Genomic DNA, 22,889 nt, shown 5'->3' with positions numbered 1-22,889 from the left:
ACTAAGCACTCCTCCCAGTTTGATGAAATTGTTGGTCAGGCACGAAAGGACAAAATTGAACATTTAAAACATCCATTCTGGTGACAAAACTGAGTTTTAAGCTTTGTGAATGTATGGCAGAAAAGGAAAGCCTTTCAGTGATGGAGAATTTATTAAAATTGTTTAACAATATTCACAGAATATGCATGTCCAGAGAAAAAATATTTGGTGGAGCAAACTAGCCTTTCCGCTTTACTGTCTCACGCAGGACAAAAGATCTTTCAGAGGACATCAAAGAAACTTTGAAAGAGAGATTGAATTCGTGTGAAGCTTTCAGTCTGGCTTTGGATGAAAGCACTGATATCAATGACACATCCCAACTTGTCATTTTCATCAGAGCTGTTACTGCAGGCTTTGATGTTTTCGAAGAGTTTTAGATATGGCAAGCCTTTCCTCCACAACCACAGGACAGGATATTTGTGAACAAGTGCTTAAGGTTGTAGAAAAGTTTGAACTGAATCCTTATAAATTATGTGGTGTTACAACAGATGGTGCTCCTTCCATGACAGGTAGGACAAATGGATTCACCAAGAAATTTCTAACTGCAATTGGAGCACAAGACGTAGTTGTAAGCCATTGCATTATTCACCAAGAGAGCTTGTGCACCAAAGTTCTGGATTTTGCAGAAGTCATGAAAAATGTCGTCCAATGCGTAAATTATATTCGAACACGAGGATTAAATCATCGATAATTTAAAACTTTTTTAGATGAGCTGGACAGTGAGTATTCAGATGTTTTGTACTTCTCTGCTGTACGTTGGCTTAGTAGAGCTGCTACTTTGAAGAGATTCTGGAATCTGCGAGAGGAGATTAAGTTCTTCATGGAGAGCAAACGTCAGAATGTGGACTTCTTGAGCAATGAGAACTGGCTGAATGACTTAGCATTCCTCACAGACATTACACAGCATCTGTCTGATTTAAACTTAAAACTACAAGGGAAAAGTCAACTTGTGAATAAGTTGTTTGAGCATATTTGTGCTTTTGAGAAGAAATTGGAACTTTTCCAGCTTCAGTTGAGAAGAGCCATATTGACCCATTTTACATATCTTGCAACCAGGAAACTGGAATTTCCTAATCTGGATTGCACCAAATATGGAACCAGTGTACAAAAGCTGCGTGATGAGTTTGCAAACAGATTTCCAGATTTCAGACAAACTGAAATTAGATTGAAATTGTTCGCTCAACCTTTGATTTGACAGTGGAAGACAGTCCTGATGATTGCCAAATGGAACTCATTGAACTGCAGGCTGACATGGACACTAAAAGGAAATTCTCTGAAAACAGTTTGCTAGACTTTACAAACTCTGTGTACGTGAAAAGTTTCCCAATTTGTCCCGTCATGCACAAAGAATTGCCTCCCTTTTTGGTAGCACCTACTGCTGTGAGCAATTTTTCTCCAAAATGAAGCTCATCAAAACCAAATGTAGAAGTCAGCTGACTGATGAACATTTGACCAGTCAGTTAAGAGTGGCAACCAGTTCTGTCAAAGCTGATATTGACAAGCTCTGCAAGGACTCTAAATTTCAAGTGTCGCACTAAAATGATCACTCATGCAAAAATATAAAATATTATTGCTTGCATTTTGAGAATTTTTTTTAATTTATTGTGCATGTACACGAATAAGCTTGTTTTTTAAGTGGCCCCGCTTGATTGATGAAGTTGGTTATATGGCCCACCGACGAAAAATGTTGCACACCCCTGCCCTAGACAATACATAGGATATTTTTGGAATATTTTAAGTCGTGCAAGTAACTGTAATCCAGTGCTTTACCATTTAGGATAAACTCATCCTAGTACGTGCACCTGAAGAAATTTATGCAGGGAGGTTCTGCAATGTCACATGCAGAATTATCCAGATTGTTGAAACTAGCAAGATACTGTGATACCAGTAATCTGTTATTGTGATACTGGTAATCTGTAGATCTATTTCTACATAAGATTTTCTGCTAATTATATATAGCTTTTGTATTTCGAGAGAGCTGCCTGTGTTTTGCAGTCACTTGTGAAGTTCAAATCTTTTTTTTTTTTTGTATGCGTATTTACACGCTTCGAATTTAGTGCCTTAGTAAATTTTACTGTAATTACAAGTGACTCTTAAATATTTATTGCTGTTTCTGATTCAAGAAACAAAATTGAAAGAAAGCAACACAGAAACATTACTTAAAATAAAACTGAGCTAACTGCAAAAACAAGAATTTATTTCCATAAACATAATACAACTATATACAATATTTTAACATAACATACAAGTTAAAACACACGCAAACACATTTTTCAGCTGAATCTCATATAGTAAAAACTGGGTAAAGATTTAACACCATTTTGTATCGCAGGCCAGTGACCGGAGAATGTCTACCTGATGGTCACTAAAAACGAAAAGGTTCGTGAAAATCCAGAGACAGCCTAAAATTGGTAGAATATAAACAAATTTGAAATTCCAAAAGTGATGATTAGGATCTCGTTTTCAAACGATAGTTTTCAAAATATATGATAAGATTATGGTACAAATTGACAAAAAATATAAAACTCTAGAAAATAGAAAATATAGCATGTGCCGTTATAGACTGCTAGAAAAATATGGCACATCATTAACCTCTTACATATAGGGCTTTGAAACAACTTTCTATCTTTGTGATAAATGATAAAATTCACACACACACCTATATATATATTTACTAATTTCTTCCGTTTAAACATATATTTATTATGTGAAATAGTAAAAAAGAAAAGTTAGTATTTCTTCTGAAATGCAAATTTATGATACAAAAGAAAGCAATGATGCAAGAAATAATTCAGTAAATGTTTTAAATCTAATGTTCATTGATAGTCGTAGAATATGATTTGTGTATTTACGCGGTCATATCTGCAAAATATACAACTTTCTCTATGAGTGGGAAACTATGAAATATCTAGAAAATCCTTGTGGCCATAACAGCTTTGTTCAAATCCACTTCTACCTAAGTTATAAAGACATGGGAATTTTCAAAAACTTTGGTCTTTATTACATATTAATTGCTTAATCATTGTCTTCAATCCAAGCAACGTATGCGAACATACATGCATATATACATCACTGAAAACCAATATTGTAAAATCACTTCGTGCAAAAACCATTTTTATTTTTTTAATTAGAACAAACAATGTTCATAGCTAAAATCCACATACAAAAAAAAAAAAAAACAAAAACAAAAATGGGTTTATAATGAAAAGAAATTAAACATTTCACTATAAGTTATTATTTTCTCAATGGAAGATTCACCAAGCCCGATACATTTTTTTTTAAGTTTTAAGATGTTTTATTTGGTAACAATGGGAGAAATGCCCAGGGTTTAATTTAATTAAGCTGTTACATATTTTGCATTTGTTTGTGATTAGCAACCATTTTAACTCGCGAAACAGCTTTTCTTAACATGGAAAGATTAGCACTAACTGATAATTATAGATAACAAATCCAGTACAGTAATCAAATGGGAAACGAAAGTTTTGTGTGGGTTACAATATTTTGTATTATTTGTGAAAACAATAACAATTTATTTTAACAAATAAACACATACAACATGAAAGAATTTTGACTGACTCACATGTTAAACTGACAACATAAAACAATGTCCACATGAAAACATTGTGCAGTACGAAACCCTTTCTGGTATATCTTAACTTTATATAATAACCATTTGAAACACTCAGATGTTCGAGAAGCACGAGCGAAAGTTTTTAGTTGTTACAGTAGGTGTTTGAACTGAAGGCCGTTTTGGTGTAATCTTCACCCCTCCCCATGTCTCACTAAGTTGGATTTAAAACAAATATTTTCATTTCTTTCATGAGTCTTGTTGGATTTTGAAGATTGGGTACTAGGGTTAAGCAGGGTGAGCCGCGACAGCTTCTTTTAAAATTGGTGCCTGCTTCACAGCCGCTGGAATAGGGTTAGACACAATGGTTACCCCGGCAGGGTTCTGGTTATCAGTACCAGGCTCACTGGTATCAATCTCGGCACGGAAACCTTTTTCATCAGCGATGTACTTCACCAGACGATAAATGCCGTCACGATCGGTGTAACCATAGGCTCCAGTGACTCTTCCGGCACCATCTCCTGCTTCTTGGCGGTTTACTTCAGTACCAAGCTCATCGACAGTCTGAAACCCATAGTCATAAGGCACGGGAGGAGGCTAATACGAAGTAAAAAAACAAGTTCAGAATGACGGTATAAAACCTGACCGTTCAGTAACCTCCACCATACAAATGTGGAAATATGTCAAAACTCTACTGACTTAAAACAAAAATATTTCAGTTAAAAGTTTATATAATTTTAAACAAATGACTCGCTACACATCCATCACTTTGAATAAATTATGTTTATCTTTATTTCCCAAAGTGAGAAGACTGAAAGATTGATTCGTATATAATGTTTTACGTTTTTCTTTGCACTTCTGTCTTGATAAAATTAAAATGCGATAAAGAGTTATTAGGGTAGTAGGACCCTTAAAGAGTAATTATGGAAGAGTCAAGAGTAATCGACGAATGTCAAACTTCAGTTCCTGCAGTTAGTACCCTTACTGTAACACTTGAGTACCAGAGACTAGACGTAGTTACTATTACCGTTATTGAATCTCACATTAATTTTATCTCACCACTAATTACTTACGACATAATCATCTGGATGATAGTAACCTGGATTGATTACATCGCCGCCCAAAACACCAGCTACAAGAGCTAGAAGAAGGACCACCTACAAATAAAGTATAAAAAAATAAAAGTACTTTAAACATCCATACAATATGAATTTACATGATAAAAAAACAATAAATAAGTGAAGCAGTTGAGTTTTAATAAGTACACCTATGATTATTAAATTTGCATATATTGAGTTTTGTCCAAATATAGGTTGCTACAAGAAATATTTTTAATCAGACAAAAGTAGCTTTTTACATGTTTAATACAGCTGTTATTTTGCGGATTTTCTCGAACAAATACATCGATATTGTGCACATGTTATTAGAAAAATAATAAATGAATGTTTAAACCTCATACCACAGCAATTTAACTCGAAAATAGCCTGAAACTGTATTTAAACAATTTTAACAAAGGTGATATTTTCTAAGCCTAGTATTACCATTTACAAAAAATACAAGTTTCATGTGGGACTAAAGTTAAATTTCGTATTTGTATACGACAAATCACCTCATTACACATTAGGCCTATGACATTTCTCTCCGTGTTTCACGTTTATACTTTGTTTTTATGCTGGTGTGTAATTGTGCCGTGAATAATTTGCACTTTTATTGTTATAAGTATCACTGAAAAAAAACAAAAACTGGATCAAAATTGTAAATTACCTTTAACATTATGACTGTTGCACTATTAGTCACTGCTATTACTTGATGATTTCCTGCTTTCTCTCGTCCTTATATATATATGCACAGACAGGACAAAAATGGGTGACGGCTAGTTTGCAGCCTCCTAATGCTAATACCTGGGAAGAAACGTAAGCAAATAAGAAAAACAACTAAAGTACATATGCTATAAAATATAACACGACATGGTCCTATTTAAGGCATATCTTATCATTTAAATCCAGTTTTCAGATGACCTCAAAGTTTCGTTCCTCTTACATGCACTTTATTACCCGTTAGTGAACCTTAAAAGAACAGGTTACACCCTTTTTTTACATGCTATAATTCAAATTGCTTGCAAACTTACTTTTTCTCGATTTACTTCAGCAAGCTTCACCCGGCAACTCGGCAGAAAGTATTGGGCCTATAATGTTAAGAACTGAATTTCGATACCCGCAGTGAGCAATTCATAGATAATCAGTTGTGTAGTTTTGTGTTTAACAACAAGCAAATAAACATTCGAACAAAATAATTTAGAGAATAATCAAATTGTTTAGAATAAGTTTCACAGAATGTATTGTTGGGATAATCGATAAACCCAATATTCATTTACATACAAAAAGTGAAATATATGAAAATCATGTATTTAAAATTTTGGCCCTTCTATTCGATAATACGAATAGCTCCAAGCCTAAGAGCCCATGACTTTTGGAACCCACTACCCATTACTGTGGAATGTTTTTTAATATGCATAATGCATGATGATGATAATATAAGATATGTTTTTAATATGCAGAATGATAATATAGGATATAGCTGTATTTGCTACTTCTATTTATTTGTTCAGTTTTAATTCCATAAAACAAAGTAAGATAAAAATGTGTGCAACTGGATTATGGTTACTAATTTATTGTTTTGTTCGTACAGACCCAATTTGTTTGTGTCAATTTAAGCACAAATCTGCACAATGTTCTGCCCATCACGGGTATCAAAGCACAGTTTCAAATATTGTTAGTCCGCAGACATACTACTGTACTATTTTTGGAGGTCCCATTTTGTTATGCCAGTATTTTTGTCTTTTCTTGTACAGATACTTTTGAAAGACCTAAGCGCCTACTAAATCTCAGTCCAGGAATGACCATCCACTCCTCGCCGATTGTTGGTTTACCCTTGTCTGATCGAAAACTAAGGTTTGACACTCTCTTACAACATATCCATTGTTCCAAAGTGGAAGAACGCATTTTGAACTGAGAAACCCGAACCATAAACCTCCAAAATGATATTCCAGGATGTTCGCCCAGTAATATACATATTGTATTTGCATTATTTACAATTACTAACCGAATGCAAGATAAACTGTGATTTTTAATGTAGTACAAAATATGACATACCTGGTTAATATTTTATTTGTATAATGTTATTATAACTGTCTGGATACCAAATAAGAAGGTTTAAATTAATTTGCTTTGAATTTTGTAAAAATCTGGGATGTAAGATTTTGTGCTTGAAATTTCCTTAATAGACAAACATAAGACTTAAATGTTGTTTTAAAATATTTTTTGTTTGTTTAGAATTAAGCACAAAGCTAACACAATAGGCTATCTGTGTTCTGTCCACCAGGGGTATCAAAACCTATTTTTTACTGGTATGAGTCCGCAAACATACCTCTGTGCCACTGGAGGGCTTTAAAACATTAATCACATTAATTTATATATAGAAAATAATAGTAATAATGAAATAAATTAGCTCTGAGAAGTATAAGATAATAAAACCTACCATTTTACTAAAAAGGAATAACGCTTACTGTTGGCATAAAAGCACTATTATATGAAATTAACTCATTTCTGAATTAAAACTTATTCAATAACAGAATAACCTACATAGAATAAACAACTATTAATATACCTTTGCTACAAGAAATGCATACCTAGGATACAGTGAGTTAAAGGTTAATACAAAAGTTTCATTACCTTTCTCTTGTTGTATAAAGTTCAAGTAACTTTTAAATTACATCATCTCAACAAAATGAAAGTACCAATAGTGAACTACCAGTGATAATAAATAGATGATAATAACTCATGATGAAATGGAAGATGCATTATTATGATGAATATTAGATGTGAGGGAAAGTTAGTAGAGATTTGGATTAGTGAATTTTAAGGAAGAGTGAGAGACAAACAGAGACTTACTTGACTCGATGGAATTAGAAAATGTATTAAAGATGAGAAGATTGGATTAGGAAAGTTTGTGTTGATCGCAAGGAATAGAAAACCGTATTCATCAGCCCGTAGAATATGAGAGGACTTTATACTTATTTTAAATAAAGAGCTAAGGGATCTTTAGGAAAACAGCTAAACTAGATATTTCTAGTACTATAGCAATGAATCAAGGCACACTATAGTGTTAATGCGGCCATAATCACTTGCTGCAAGACACACTGTGTGTCATTAACAGAAGTGATAGTTTAGCTATTTTCTTTACACCTTCTGTAGCTTGGACTGTGGTAACCCAAATTACTACAAAATCTCAGTGCATGTGTGATACTGTACTCTTATTTTACATATCTAATTTCAAGGCTATCTATTGAGAATTTTTTTTCTTATAGCAAAGCCACATCGGGCTATCTGCTGAGCCCACAGAGGGGAATCGAACCCCTGATTTTAGCGTTGTACGAGCGGGGGGCCTATTAAGAAATACCTAATTGAGTTTCTTTCTTTTTTATTAGCACGAAAAGTGTGGAATCTTTATTTCATAGATAAACATACTTAATTTTTATAGATTTTATTTCCAAAGGTGATATATTAAGAGATATTTTAAACTTACAATTTGAAGTAACTATAAATCACGTGTGCAGAGGTATTCAATCAAAACTGTTCAAATTTGACAAATTTTTTGCGCACCCTTACGCAAAAAGTCACATAGACTATTGGTGTGATACTTTTCACACAATTTTAGCTAAGAGTGAAAGTCGACCGTTTTTAGATTTTTTTGTTATTCATATAAAATACGGCTTATTTAGAGCAGCAGATTTATAGGATAAAAGGATCTGTAGATGTATAAGTGTTGATAAGCCAAGCAAAATAAATTAGCTCCAATGGTCGGTTATTATTAATTGCCAACGTTTCAGTAGAAATTTACTAAGTTTTATAAAATTATCCGAATTAAAGAGCGCCTAATGTGATATTAGCTTAAGCATTTACCATAAATAATGTCCCTTGCTGGAACAGTAGTAAGTCTACGGATTTACAATGATAAAATAAGAGGTTCTATTCCCCTTGGTGGACACAGCTGATAGCTCGATGTGGCTTTGCTATTAGAAAAAACACACACACCATAAATAATGATACTTCATTGGACTGTAACGATTGCATGAGATAATGACAAGAAAACATTAATCTAAATTCCATAGCGTTACTATAAAGGAAGCCATTGACACTCCTTTTAAGGAAGAAAAACTACCACTATATACTTTAAATAATCTGGTTAATTCTGTAAAATAAAGGTACATTCCAAATAATAGGGTTGCGATCGAGTGTCTCTTCCTTACTTGCTGTGGTTTATTTACACGTATTGACAAAAAGTCATGCTATTTTAATCAAAGATACCTTAGGTGTGCAAACAGGTGCAGCTAAAAAAAAGATTGAGTGTGTGACTTAAAGGAATGGAATCAAAACTGGCAGCTACATTAATATTATTGATAAAAAATGTGCAGCAAATTTTCAATCATTATTTAGCTAGGCGTATTTTGTTTCATCTACCATCATGCCCGAAGTTGAACAATAAAAAGGCTGCACGGGTAACTAATAAAAGAATGTTTACTGTAAAATGCTTATAAATGCTATAAGTGCTGTGTTTGTCGATATATTTAAGGAATATCATACATTTTGATTTTTACAGACATTATTGTCTTAACTTCTTTTGCTGAAGCTTTAAGACTATGTTTTCGCATTTTCAAGATGTCGCACTTTGGTTAATGTTTGTACTAGTGAGCCTATGAACTAGCTAAAATTTTATTATATTTAAAATAAACCACATCTTAAAAATGTGCTAAGACCTGACTAAGTTTTGTTTCTTCTGTGAAAAAGATATTTTTCCTTATGTTAATTAATTATACTTTATTCATATAGTTGTTGTACTTTTATCATCCTGTGAATACGTGCTGTTCTAGTTACACTTTGCCAATCTTGTAAGTTCTGCTATACTTTAGCCTATATGTTGATTGGCTAAAATATGACCACCTTTTGAAGCAATTAGTCCTTGCGTTATCTCTGCTTTAATTACACTTTGATACCTTGTGGATAAATCACACCTTAGAGAACTTAAGAACTTTATAAAAGTTGAATTAAAATGTAGATAATGAAAGATTTGTTTAACCTTTGGATTATATTATTTGTGATCATGCTTTAAGCATTTACATCTTGATTAACCAACTAACAATTCATATTTCATTTTGTTCTAGGTCATTTTGTAAGAAGCCGCACTTTAGCTCCCATTGGGCTAGACACACATTGACCACTGTTTAGTTTATTCATATTTTAGTTAACTTATTGATTTCATACGTTTTAAGAGATCATAATGTTTACATCTTGTAGTTCTACTGCTACCAATTCACTTGTCTGTGTACTAGCTACTCTTTTATTAACATGTAAACCAAATACACTCTGATAAACCTGTGGGTTAACAAGTTTATACTGGTGTTGTTGATGAACGTTACTTTGAGTAACCAAAACTGTTGTAAATCAAAATATTAATTATGTTATGGACTCTTTATAAAGTAGCCACGTTTTGGTTCTGAGCGAACTTTTGTAATTATCATTAAATTTTATATAAATATTTTTCTACGGTTTGTGTTCGTCCTGTTAAAAGATTAATTATTATACCAAGTTATTATTAATTTTTAATTCTCAATACATATTTGAAACATAAGACCTAATGTGTATTCTCGTCTTGCCAGTGTCACACGTTTCACACTTATATCAACGTGAAACATACCTTTGGAAACCATATTTCGGATTTTCCTATTTACATCAAAACGAAAATCAACCATGTTGCATAAAAAATAAAGTGAAAGAAAAGAAAAATGGAATCCCTTTTCACACAAACTCAGACTTTGCACTAGATAGAACCCGCTGTGGTATACTGGTAAGCATCAAGCTTTACAAGGCTAAAATTCGGACATCGATACCTGCAATAAGCCGAGCGAAAGTAGATCATTACATAGCTTTATGTTTAACAATCAAACTTTAAGCTGACTAATTTTTAATTCGAGGTATTAGTTTTGAGAATTTTTTATTGGAATATTCTATTTCAACCTTTGTTATCTAAAAACTGAAGAAATGCAGTATTATTGCATATAATATGAAATAATTATTTGTGAATCAAAAGTAAATAAACCAAACAGTATTTAAGAAATTGCGGAAATTATGGATAAATAAACTAGAAATACGAGTGTTAGTTGTTGACCTGAAAGATCTAGTTTTACTTGTTTTTCTTCAATCCTATATTCGACTTATGACACTATTAAAGGAAAAAAATATGTAGAGCAGTAAAGAAGTATTGGCTACGTGAAGGAACGCCAGTATTATATTTCGCTTTGTCTCACTATATACCCAATTCTCTTTCTCTCTCGCTATCTATTTACCGTTATCTAAGATTAATAGTATATAACACTTTTAACTGAAGTTTTGAATTTTCAGTTGTTGCTAGTTATTCGAAGAAATTATAGCTTTTCATTAACTTTATTCTGAAAGTTTTGTTTACTTGGCTAAATTGTAACTTCATATAGTTTAAATAAGAATCTACCAATGAACAGTTAGTTAATCACTCTACTAAAGAATTTCTGATCACGTGCTAGGGCGGCATTGTAATTTGCGTGTGCGCACGTTTTTTTATGAGGATTTTTATTAGGTTGAAAATAATTTCAAGAAATTGCAGTTAAAAAGTTAACAGAGGAGGTGCCTGGATGTTTGTTAACAGTAGGTTCCTTACAGTTAATTACTCATGATAATTCTTCTTTTATTAATTTCTGGTTTTCGTCGGATATATTATGAATATATTATGGGTGTTTTTCATAGTGTTCTTAAAAGTGACATGGAAGTTTGTTGAAGTTCTTTTTTTCATTCTAATTTGCATTGTTTTTCGCCTATGTAAAAGGTTGGACAGTTGGTGGATTGTATTTTGTGAACACTTCCTGGTGTTTCGGGGTCATTGTATATTTTGGTCAGCACGAATTAACTTCTTATTCCTGAAATGAACATGAATCAAGTTATTGTCAAAGCCTTTGTTTGTTTTGGAATTTCGCACAAAGCTACTCGAGGGCTATCTGTGCTAGCCGTCCCTAATTTAGCAGTGTAAGACTAGAGGGAAGGCAGCTAGTCATCACCACCCACCGCCAACTCTTGGGCTACTCTTTTACCAACGAATGGTGGGATTGACTGTCACATTATAACGCCCCCACGGCTGGGAGGGCGAGCATGTTTGGCGCGACTCGGGCGCGAACCTTGTCAAAGCCACGTTTTCGTTTTGACCTTTTGTTCAGAACCCTATAAAAGTATTCTAGCATTTAAAGGAACTGTGCTTGTAATTTAGGATCAGTAGGTTTGGATATGTGTGGTGAATTTTGCCTATCTTAAAATTGTCTTGTGTAACTTTTGGAATTCATTTGTAGTTTGTATAACTATTTGCAAGAGGAATAGGTTAGTGTAAATAAAACGCTGGATTAAATGTGCCATTTCTTCGTCAGTGTTGCTGTTGGTACATACTGAGTATATTAAAGTTTGAAGTTATTTTATTGTGTCTAATGTTTGATGAATTACATGACCATAAATTCATTCTATGTATTTTACTATATGCATTTTTTCTAAGTATTTGTGTTCAAGAATTGAGGTGTTCGTGTAATGTTCACATTTAGAATATTTATTTTGAGCTTATTTACATATGTTATTTATGTGTTGGAAGATTAGTAATTCTATCTCATTTTTTTTCATGAGCTCACGGGAAACATCGTCTATAAAGCAAAGCTGAAACAAAAGCAAGTGTAAGGATAGTATACTGTTAAATACGATACAGGGCAATGGATTATCCATACTGAGTACATTTAGCTGAAGAAAATATGAACGTTTGCACTGTGTTGAATGCAAACGACTGTAATGACAGTTCGTGTAAGTGGTCTTGTTTCATGTTATTATTAGTCTTGTAAAGAAATGTGTGTGATAAGCTGTACTGCATCTTGATTAGGGTTTGAGGGAATAAATTACAACATCGAAACCCTGATGATATTTCTGTATCGACTATGTAAATGAATAAATGTGGAGCATTTTTTGTGAGTTTCTTTTATAAATATAGGGTTAAAGTATCGGATTAAAATATTTACTTAAATTGTAGTTAAAGAACTTATACGAGAGCATAACTATATGTATCTATATAAGAGACATTAGGTAAACCATAGATTTTACATAATCTTGGTTTATTTTGTGCATAACAGCGTTGTGAAGGCCAAACTTGCTATTTTTTCTTTTAACAATATTTTGTGTGATTTGTAATTACAGGTGATCTTTAGGCCGATATTTGATTAAGATTAAGAAATCTCTTCCGCTACCTTCTCGGTATAATATACACAAGTTTGTCTACACATTTGCAAATATTAAGTTTAAGTATTTGCACAATAACTTTTGCATGTATATCTTCACAAAATTTGGTAGAGCTACAAGTGTTTTATATACAAATGGACCAGACTTTCTATTCATGCAGTTGTAAACAGTGGCGTGGCTACGGGGGGCAAAGGGGTACATCTGTCCCCGGGCGCAGCATCGGGGGTGGGGCGCGCCAAATTGATGTTACATAATCAGGAATTATGGCTTACATTTTGACACGAGGGGGCGCGAAAACTGATTTTGTTTCCGGGCGCTGAAAACCCTAGCTACGTAACTGGTTGTAAACACTCTTGACATATTACTCTCGAAAAAGTTGTCCTTTTTTCTACGTTTCTGCTGGATGTGACTCTGTCTTCTTTTCTCAGATACGAAAATAAACCATTTTGTTTTTGTTTATGAATTTCGCGCAAAGCTACACGAGGGCTATCTGCGCTACCCGTCTATAATTTAACAGTGTAAGACTACATATTTTGTTAACGTTTCATATTGTTCACTTTGATAATTCTTATTTGTAGCGCCATCTTTTGCTAGCTACAAAAAGTAGACATGGTTTAGACTTATTTTTATAATTAGTTTCCACTTAGATGACACTTTTATACAAAAATTTAAATTCAGAAGAATGTTTCTCTGATATCATGAGAGCTATGTCTGTTTGCTTACCTGTTGCTTTAGTTAGATGGTAAAATAGATTTGTTTTCAATATGGTTTATACGACTGATACAAAAATGTAATTCGTCGCACACGGAATTTTGTAATTTAAAGTTGACATAAAACTACAGAAATTTAAACGCAATGTACTTACTATTACATAAAAACAATTGGGTTCATTAAAGCCTTTTACGTTAAAATACATTTTGGCGTACTATGTATGTGCGTAGAAGTGATAATAAAAATCATAGGGTATACTTGCGAAAATACGAGTATTAAAAAGTGACTCAAAAATATATTTTATTTTCCCCAAAATAACATTCTTATTAGAATGTTATAATATGTTTCAGGCTAACAGATCTTTTTTTCAAATTTATCGGAACGGATAACACTGACAACCTGAACAAAACAATGTAGGTTTTTATCTGTTACTTCATTTAAAACTTGGTAAAAACCCTGTGAAACAGCTTATTTATCAACATAATGTTTGTGTAACTTTACTATCAGAATTACATGTTTAAGTATAGGCTAATAAGATTTTTTCTTTTCTGGAAGTCTTGTCTGAACGCAAAACAGTGCTTTCAAACTTTTATTACTGGCACAAATTCTAAAAATTGTCTTCGTTCCTTGAAAGTGAAAGGCATAACTTTGATTTTAAATCTATTTTTACCATAAATTTTAAAAATACATTTTGTAGCATAAAGAAATATAGTACTTAATATTTTCTACAAAAATGAATTGTATCTAAAAAGTATAAACCAAAAGAATTATTTATGAGAGATATTTTCATGTAATTTATAAATTGACAGTGAGTAACAACTGTCATAGTCCTTTAAACTTATCCGGTACGTTTCACTCCAGGTCTCAGGTATCCAACTGGACGCTGTACGATATCTTGACCAGAATATTTGCTATCAGGTAACTGTTGCGGTTTCTGATAACTACCTCCAGAGGTCCTACGTGTGTATTGATCTTGGAGGCCTGCAGGAGGCTGTTCTACATTGAGAATAACGTCAGCAGGATTATCAGCATAAACACCCGGCTCATTACTGTGAACTTTAGCGGTGAATCCAGACAAGCCAGCATTATACTCTACATAGCGGAAAAGACCGTTTGCATTCGTATATCCGTAGCTACCGGACACATCTCCGCTTTGATCCCCCTGCTCTTGATGGTAGTGAGAATTGCCGAATTCATCTTTAACATTGTAGTTAAAATCAAAAGGCTGAGGAGGACCCTAAATAGAAATTCACATAATAGTTTAAAAAATTAAACAAACCGAATGAAGATCAATGGATGCTGTTCAGAACAAACTGAACTGTCTGAATTAAAACAACAATAACAAAAAATCTTCAAGCTAAATGTGGTGCGGTTGATTGCAGTTATGGCTTTAAATCATTATTCATTTCGACAATTCATACACGTATAAACACTCTTGATATATTAGTTTCGCCCCCCGCTAGTGTTTTGTTTTGTTTTTGTTTATGAATTTCGCGCAAAGCTACACGAGGACTATCTGCGCTAGCCGTCTCTAATTTAGCAATGTAAGAGTAGAGGGAAGGCAGCTAGTCATCACCACCTACCGCCAAATCTTGAGCTAATCTTTTACCAACGAATAGAGGGACTGACCGTACCATTATAACGCCCCCATGGGTGAAAGAGCGAGCATGTTTGTTGTGACGGGGATTCGAACCCGCGACCCTCAGATTACAAGTCGAACGCCTTAACCCACCTGGCCATGCCGGGCCTACCCACCGCTAGTACAGCGGTAAGTCTCCGGATTTACAACGCTAAAATCAGGGGTTCGATTGCCCTCGGTGGGCTTAGCAGATAGCCCGATGTGGCTTTGCTATAGGAAAACACACACATTAGTCTCGAAAACTTTGTTCTTCTTTGTACGTTTTTTCTGGATGAGACACTGGTTTCTGTTTTCAGACAAAAAGAACGTAATTTACTGGATATTTCAAGTACTGCCACAGTCCTATGAAAACGTGTCAGAGGAATATTTTCGCTTATAGTTGTCGTGTATGATGTGAAAAACTTTTCTGGGCAAACTTTGTTGGACCGAATGCGGCTCAGTGGTTAATGTTACAGACTGTGAGACTCAAAGTATATAGTTTATATTCTATGACAGCAAAAAAACAAAAAAACAAAACCATTTTTAAAAATAGGCTTAAGTAATTAAAATACATTTTATCTCAAACCGAAGAGAAAATATTGCTCGTTTGTCATAACAATGATGAAAAAATATTCTGAATTTCAGTACGTTGAAAGTTTGAATTTTTGATCTAAAAATCACTGGACCGAGTATGTAAAGTTTCGATCCATAATATAAATTTCCCCTAATTATAAACAAGGTATATAAATCGTTATTTAGTTTCTAGTGTAAAGTTTAACCATAAATACAGAGATTTTTCAAAACGGTTTTATCCGAATGTTCATAGTGAATATTGCATTAAATATTAATGATTTAGTTACTTGGTACGTGAACACAGATACCTTGCTTGAAGTACAAAATATACTTATATCACATATATTAATGTAACACAGCTTGAAAACAACAATCATTAAATAATCATCAAATCCCGTGAGTTTTCTGTTATTGGTTTAATTTATGTTTTTCTTTTGCTTCAAACAAAATATTAGTCTGTAATAGGGATAAAGACCATTCATTACAGAAAGAAGGATTTTTTTCGTTTACAAAATACACTGTAATAAAAGTATTTCATCAATCTGTAAAACGTTTCTGTTTGATAAAGTTTTGTCAACAATGAGTATTTTTAAATTCACTTAAGTTATTATATCCAGTGGTAGATTTAGCATTATGTGAGCCCTTGGGCTAATAATTTTTGTGGGCTCTACATCTCATGTAGTTTTATATAGAATAAAATTATCAATGGGCCCCCATTAAAACCATGGGCACTGAGACTGAACTCTATCTAGCCCCTTATCTAAATACACCGCTGATTCTGTCCACTGAATTAGCAATGTATTTTTGAAATAGTAAATGCAGAGCGTGCTTATACGTAACTGTAATGTTTATAGTTTTTTAAAACAAATAGTGTGATAATAAATTTATTAGCTATTCGGTGTAACATATGAGAACAATGTGGCCTAGTGTGTTTTTCTTGTGAATCATTGTCGGAGATTTGCTCACAAAGTATTATGCCATTGAGCAAGACACTTAATCTCAATTATTTCACTCTATTCAGCTCCATAATGCGTACCAATGTCTAGCTAGAGGGTACCTTGCAATAAAGTGGCATCTCATCCATATGGAATGTGCACTCTTTCTTACCCACTATTGAAGCAGTTGCTCATCACTGGCTTTTGTGCACCGTTTAGGCATGAGATGATTTAGATTAGACGTAAAAACATACAGTTATTGTGGATATAAACCGAGAGGTTAAAGTAAAATTACTTATAAAACTAATTTGATTGTTCATCGCGATTGTATAATAAAGTCGGAATAAAGAATTCTCGTGCCAGGAATATGTCTTTTGATATACATTGCGTTTGAATATGCGTATCTCCTGTAAGCCATTGATATTTTAATGAGTAACCTCAAAACCAGCGATTTTCTTTTTCTTTGTTGAGTCATTTTCTAGCATTACCTCACTAAGGTTCTTCACTGCTTTTTTTAACACTTAAAACTTTTAAATTATGTATAATAGTAACAATTTGTAGCTTTACTTGTAATCGGCAATAAATATTTTTATACTTTTGCGAAAAACTAGCATCTGGTTACAGGAATAAAATAATAGATAAACGAAAAATTCCAATTGTGAAATTGTAACACGACGAAACAACATTTAGGCTTAAACTGTACAATGCGTTGTCATATTTTTGTTACAATATGAATCTTCATTAACAAAGAGTCAAAGAAGACTTACAACAAAATTATCTTGAGAGCCAAAACTTCCTGGCTGTTGATAGTTGCTTTGTTGACTAAACGACAGCTGTTGCTGTCCAAAACCTTGTTGACGACCAGCCCCTTCTATCAAAGCTGGTATGTAAAGTAGAAATGCCACAATAGTAAACTAGAAAAGACAACAACAACAACACAGTTACGGTAAGATATTAATATATTGTTAATTAACTTATTAATTTTAACATTCATAAAGATTAAATAGCTATCCATGATGTAGAAAGTGTTTTGAAGTTATAAATAGTTTAAAGATCTCGTTCTTTCTGTACGAAACGTACCATACGTTTGAAATGAAAGTAAAAAGTGTATTACAACCATAAATAACTTGAATTAATCATATCATAACAAATATTCAAACTCTTTCAACTACAACACTAAAGTGTTATGTATTAAATGTGCAAATACAGCACACGTTCGAAGGGTTTTTTTAAAAAATATTTTTTTCCTTGAATTATATGAAGATAAAAGTGTAAAATAGTTTGAACATTCTAATTTCTCTACTGTCATTCTACAAGATATTCAACTAAGTATCTAAACCAGTACCTGATTACGTTTCGTCTAACCTGAGACAGGTTTGATCGAGCCAGTAAAATATCAAGGTAGTAACGATTCAGTTTTCATGTTACGACACTTATACACTTCTGTTAATAAAGTGGGTGCCTCTAGCACAGCCTTGGAATTTCATTCTATCTATGTAACTTTAATTTCATTCTATATTTCTCTGATAATGTTATTTCGATTCTCGCCTTTTATTGTGAAAAGGAAAAAATACCTGTGAGTAACATTATTAGAAATACTCTAACGTAAGTAAGAAGTTCGCATTTGATACATATCTAGCATGTAGAACATAATAAAGGTGAAAAAAAACTCTTCGTTGATTTCATATCTTCTATTTCAAAGTTTCAAAACTTCATGTTTATTTTAACCCTATTGTAATTTGAATTTTCTGTTTCTTTTTATCTCATTCCATACATCTGATATGTGTATACAAATAGAAGTAATAAAATGTGTAATAATCCTGACTTAACTATTGTAAGTAGAAAAAAATGAAACCGGACATTTATATATATTATCTTAACACCATAGAATAACTTAGTTTTTTAAGCTTAAGTCATATTTTTGAAACCCAATTTTTTGTTCTATACATTGCACAAACACCATGACACGTTCAATAATTATAAATTAATTGAATAAGTAGTTTTAGTTCATTGATTTATTGCTGATTAACATATTTTACCAATACTTAATTCAACAATACAACTGTTACAAGAGCTTAGTGTTAGGTATAAACATATTGTATGTTTAGTGTTATGTATAAACATGTTGTATGTCAAGTAATTTACACTATAATAATGACTAGCAAATAATTATCCTGAGACTTGAAGTAACAAAGCTTAAAAATGTTTTATCAATAATTTGTTGCTTTAATGTCCGTATTAACACACAAACACAAAAGTGTTAGTTTGGTTGTTGTTAAACACAATGGGCTATTTGTATTCTGCCCTCCACGTAAATCGAAATCCGATTTTAGTGCCGTATATCTGTAGAGATATCAAACAGATATTATATTTATCTTCTTAGTTTTTATTTGTACATTAACGTTTTTTATAAGAATAAAGTATTAGCACTGGTTAACTGACCGAGATCAAGACCAGCTATTCTAAGTCAACTTTACTATTCAATGAATATGCACGATTTAAAAAAGTAACGGTAACGTTTGACATAGAAAATTATATGTCATTACTTCATGACGTAAACACAACCCTAAACACAACAGAAATATACAGGTTAGTATTTAATATCACATATCAGTATATATTCCGGCCTTATATATTTTTGTACTTTAATATTGTACAATCTTACATATTCTAAACATCGACAAATATGTTTACAGAACAGAGTTTCTTAAATCAGCGTTTATCTCACTAGCCAAAGTCTTACCAGAGGACCCATGTTCAATGAGATGTCTTAGTTGGAAACTGAACAAGAGAAATTAAGATACTGTGTATGAGTTAGCAGTCTGTTCTTTTCTGACTGAGAAATTACTGGCGGAGTCTTCTGTCCAAATGATGAGTTTTTGAACCTTTATATACTGCATCTTAGACCAAGAAAGAAAATGGAACAACGGTGTCATCAAAGAACCTCCATAGTGCCTCTTGTCACGTGGAAGAAAACAGAGAGTAAAAGTCACCTCCTACGGGGATATTAAACTCGCGAGACCTGCGGCAGATGCGCCTGTAAGTTAACCTTTTACACATGTTTATGTATAACCGTGGTACAGCACATCACGGATGTGATATTAGAGCAGGTATTTGATCTTTATTCCCGACAGTAGATTTAGCTATTGTGATTTATCTGGTACACGTAATTTCCCGGGGGTTTGAAGGACATGTTTAATGAGCTGTTCTATTTGCGATACGTACCTTGAGAGAAAGCATAAAAAAGAATGTACTGTTTATTTTAATGTGGAGATCATAAAGTGGATCTGCAAAGACTAGTTTTCTATTAACCGCGTAACCTCTTTGAAGTCACAAACAAACTAATGTATAAGCCTCTATATTACTTTTTATATTATTATTTTATCGTTGTTGTTGAAAGAAAATTGTAAAAAAGAAGAACCAGGGTCATATGCTTAATACTACTGAAAAATGTCTTCTTTTATTTAATAAGTCACTTAAGAACTTCATGATATGTGCGTAGCTTCCTGAAGAGGCTACAACTTCATAAATAGTTTGGTTTTGAATTTCGCGCAGAGCTACACGACTGCTATCTGCGCTAGCCGTCCCTAATTTAGCAGTGTAAGAATAGAGGGAAAATAGCTAGTCATCACCACCCACCGCTAACTCTTGAGCTACTCTTTTACCAACGAATAGTAGGATTGACCGTCACATTATAATGCCCCACGGCTGAAAAGGCGAGCATGTTTCGTGTGACGGGGATTTCAACCTGCGAACCTCAGATTACGAGTCGAGTGCCATAACTGCCTGGCAATGCTAGGCCTAACTTCATAAATAAAGGTTAATGATGTTATTTTGTTTGAATTTCGCGCAACACTACACGACGACTTTCTGCGTTAGCCGTCCGTGATTTAACAGTGAGAGACTAGAGGGAAGGCAGCTACTATTACCCCCCACCTTTATTACGATCTCAAGGCTGGAAGGGCGGGTATGTTTAGTGGGACGGGAATCCGAACTCGCGACCCTCGGATAGCCATTCAAGCGCCCTAACCTGGCCGGTAATGATGTTAAATGTATCTGTTTTCTAAATATTTAACTCATAATCTAGTAGGATAATTCCATTAACTGAATTACACTGAAGGTAAAAAAACAACAACAAAAAAAAACTGGATGAAAGAGAATAAAATTAAGTGAAGCGGGTGAATATTAAATCAAATGTTTATATTTATGTTGTAATGTAAATCTTAATCTGACTTACGAAAAACTGAGAATGAACGTGTCTGTGTAAAATATATAACAGCTATTTCAAAAAACTATAGCTACGCAGAAAATTTGAGATACAATTATATTTATATTTAAATACACTATACACTTTGTAGAGGTCGGTGAAGTAAAATGTAACTTAAAAAACTGGCGTTATAAAATATAATATTAGCGCTCTGAGGTTTAAAAGTATAGGATACTATTTCACGGTTGAGATAATTTGCTCTCCCATTAGCGTGTTTTAACTCTGAAATAAGATGTATGTTGCAAATGGCAACAGGAGCTCAGAAGCTTGGGTTTTTAATTTAAAATAAAAGTTATATTTAAAAAGAAAAGAAGGCAGCAGGAGTTCAGTATTTTTTTCATCAAAGGCTTATCTTTCGTGCCTCCCAGTGGCATAGCGATATGTCTACGGCCTCACACTGCTAGAAACCAGGTTTCGATATTTGTGGTGGGCAGAGCACAGATAGCCCACAAGCTTTGTGCTTAACTATAAAGAAACCCTAATTTTGTACTTTTGATCAGAGGAAAAATTGCAGGTCTACAGTGTCCTACCACCACTACCACAAAGGACTGACTGTCACTCTAAAATTGCACCTAACTGGGAATGTATACTTTTTGATATTGTACAGATTCGTACCTGGTTCGTAACCCCCGGCAAACAGAATTCTACCACAGGATCAATTCGCTCCGAAACAAAAGTTGAATCCGTATTTTCTAAATATAACAAATTAAAATTGCAAATATTTCTGAGTGAAATTTACGGAATAAAAATACGGTATTACATCCGAGCTGTGATTTTTTTCTTTATAAATCTGAAATAAGATTTTGTAATACGTTTATGATTTAAAAAATCATAACTTGGAATTTTACCACCACTGAAATATGTGTAAAAATAAAGAAACATTTCATGAATCTGTAATATGAGTCATCGTCTAAAATACATTATTATAGCTATGTCTCTCTCACACCTTCAATATGTCATAACCCCACTTTCTTAGAAGTAAACCGGTTGAAAGCGTTTAAGATATTTCGTACATCATTGGATTCTAGAGCAAATTTAAGATAAAAACATTCAAGTCTGCTCATTATGGAGCCTGCTGCGTGATTCGTTTACGCAAGGTTTTACCGGTTTATAAGCGGTCGGTCGCTGACTTGTGGTTTTTATTTAATTCGAAACGTATTTCGAAAGAACTTATATGAACTTTAACGTCACTACTTTGGTATTGTAAAAATTGCGTTAGTAAATTTGCTTGTAGCTTATTTTCATAGGTATAGGGTATTCTAACACAGTGAAAGTCTCAGGTGTTTCAATTCTTTCTGTATTTAGTGAATTTACACCAGCTTTTGTTCTCTCGTGTATTTAATCAGTATTTAACGAATAGTGTGATGCATGTTTCTTGGTTTGTTGCATTTAAAATACCAGAAAATTACTGGTTAATGCGGGAATACGATTCATTCAAATTCATGCCACGAACACGAGTTATAACTTTTTCTATTAACTTCTTTCAAAGAGGCCCGGCATGGCCAGGCGGATAAGGCACTCGACTTGTAATCCGAGGGTCGCGGGTTTGAATCCCCATCACATAAAACATGCTGGCCCTTTCAGCCGTAGGGACGTTATAATGTGACGATCAATCCTATTATTCGTTGGTAAAAGAGTAGCCCAAGAGTTGTCGGTGGGTGGTGATGACTAGCTATCTTCCCTCTATTCTTACACTGCTAAATTACGAACGGCTAGCGCAGATAGTCCTCGTGTAGCTTTGCGCAAATTTCAAAACAAAAAAACAAAACAAAAACCTTTAAAGAACAAAGGTAACAATATTAACTCTCGTTGCATTGTTAGGGTTAAG

The 22,889-nt window shown here is 33.4% G+C and overlaps 2 protein-coding genes across 2 annotated transcripts; both read right to left on the bottom strand.

Moving 5' to 3' along the window:
* Positions 1-3,319: 3,319 nt before the first annotated feature.
* On the bottom strand, positions 3,320-5,434 carry LOC143251996 (cuticle protein 10.9-like). The gene is made up of 3 exons (XM_076503526.1): positions 5,372-5,434; positions 4,681-4,764; positions 3,320-4,204 (listed from the first exon to the last, which is right to left on the bottom strand). The coding sequence occupies exons 1-3, from the start codon at positions 5,378-5,380 to the stop codon at positions 3,896-3,898; spliced, it is 402 nt and encodes a 133-aa protein (XP_076359641.1). The 5' UTR covers positions 5,381-5,434; the 3' UTR covers positions 3,320-3,895.
* An 8,517-nt stretch (positions 5,435-13,951) lies between these two features.
* LOC143254245 (uncharacterized) lies at positions 13,952-19,773 on the bottom strand. The gene is made up of 3 exons (XM_076509097.1): positions 19,538-19,773; positions 17,562-17,708; positions 13,952-14,905 (listed from the first exon to the last, which is right to left on the bottom strand). The coding sequence occupies exons 1-3, from the start codon at positions 19,547-19,549 to the stop codon at positions 14,507-14,509; spliced, it is 558 nt and encodes a 185-aa protein (XP_076365212.1). The 5' UTR covers positions 19,550-19,773; the 3' UTR covers positions 13,952-14,506.
* Between the last annotated feature and the right edge of the window lie 3,116 nt (positions 19,774-22,889).

This window comes from Tachypleus tridentatus, chromosome 1 (genome assembly GCF_004210375.1).
Source record: "Tachypleus tridentatus isolate NWPU-2018 chromosome 1, ASM421037v1, whole genome shotgun sequence".
Lineage (NCBI taxonomy): Eukaryota > Metazoa > Arthropoda > Merostomata > Xiphosura > Limulidae > Tachypleus > Tachypleus tridentatus.
Note: the sequence above shows the minus strand (reverse complement) of the source record. Positions and strands in the feature narration are given on the sequence as shown.

Bases quoted from the DNA above. Each gene is read 5' to 3' on its own strand.
- LOC143254245 (XM_076509097.1), bottom strand. The intron at 14,906-17,561 runs GTAAGTCTTCTT...ATTTCTATTTAG, and splicing joins GCTCTCAAGATAATTTTGTT to GGTCCTCCTCAGCCTTTTGA.
- LOC143251996 (XM_076503526.1), bottom strand. The intron at 4,205-4,680 runs GTAAGTAATTAG...ACTTCGTATTAG, and splicing joins ATCATCCAGATGATTATGTC to CCTCCTCCCGTGCCTTATGA.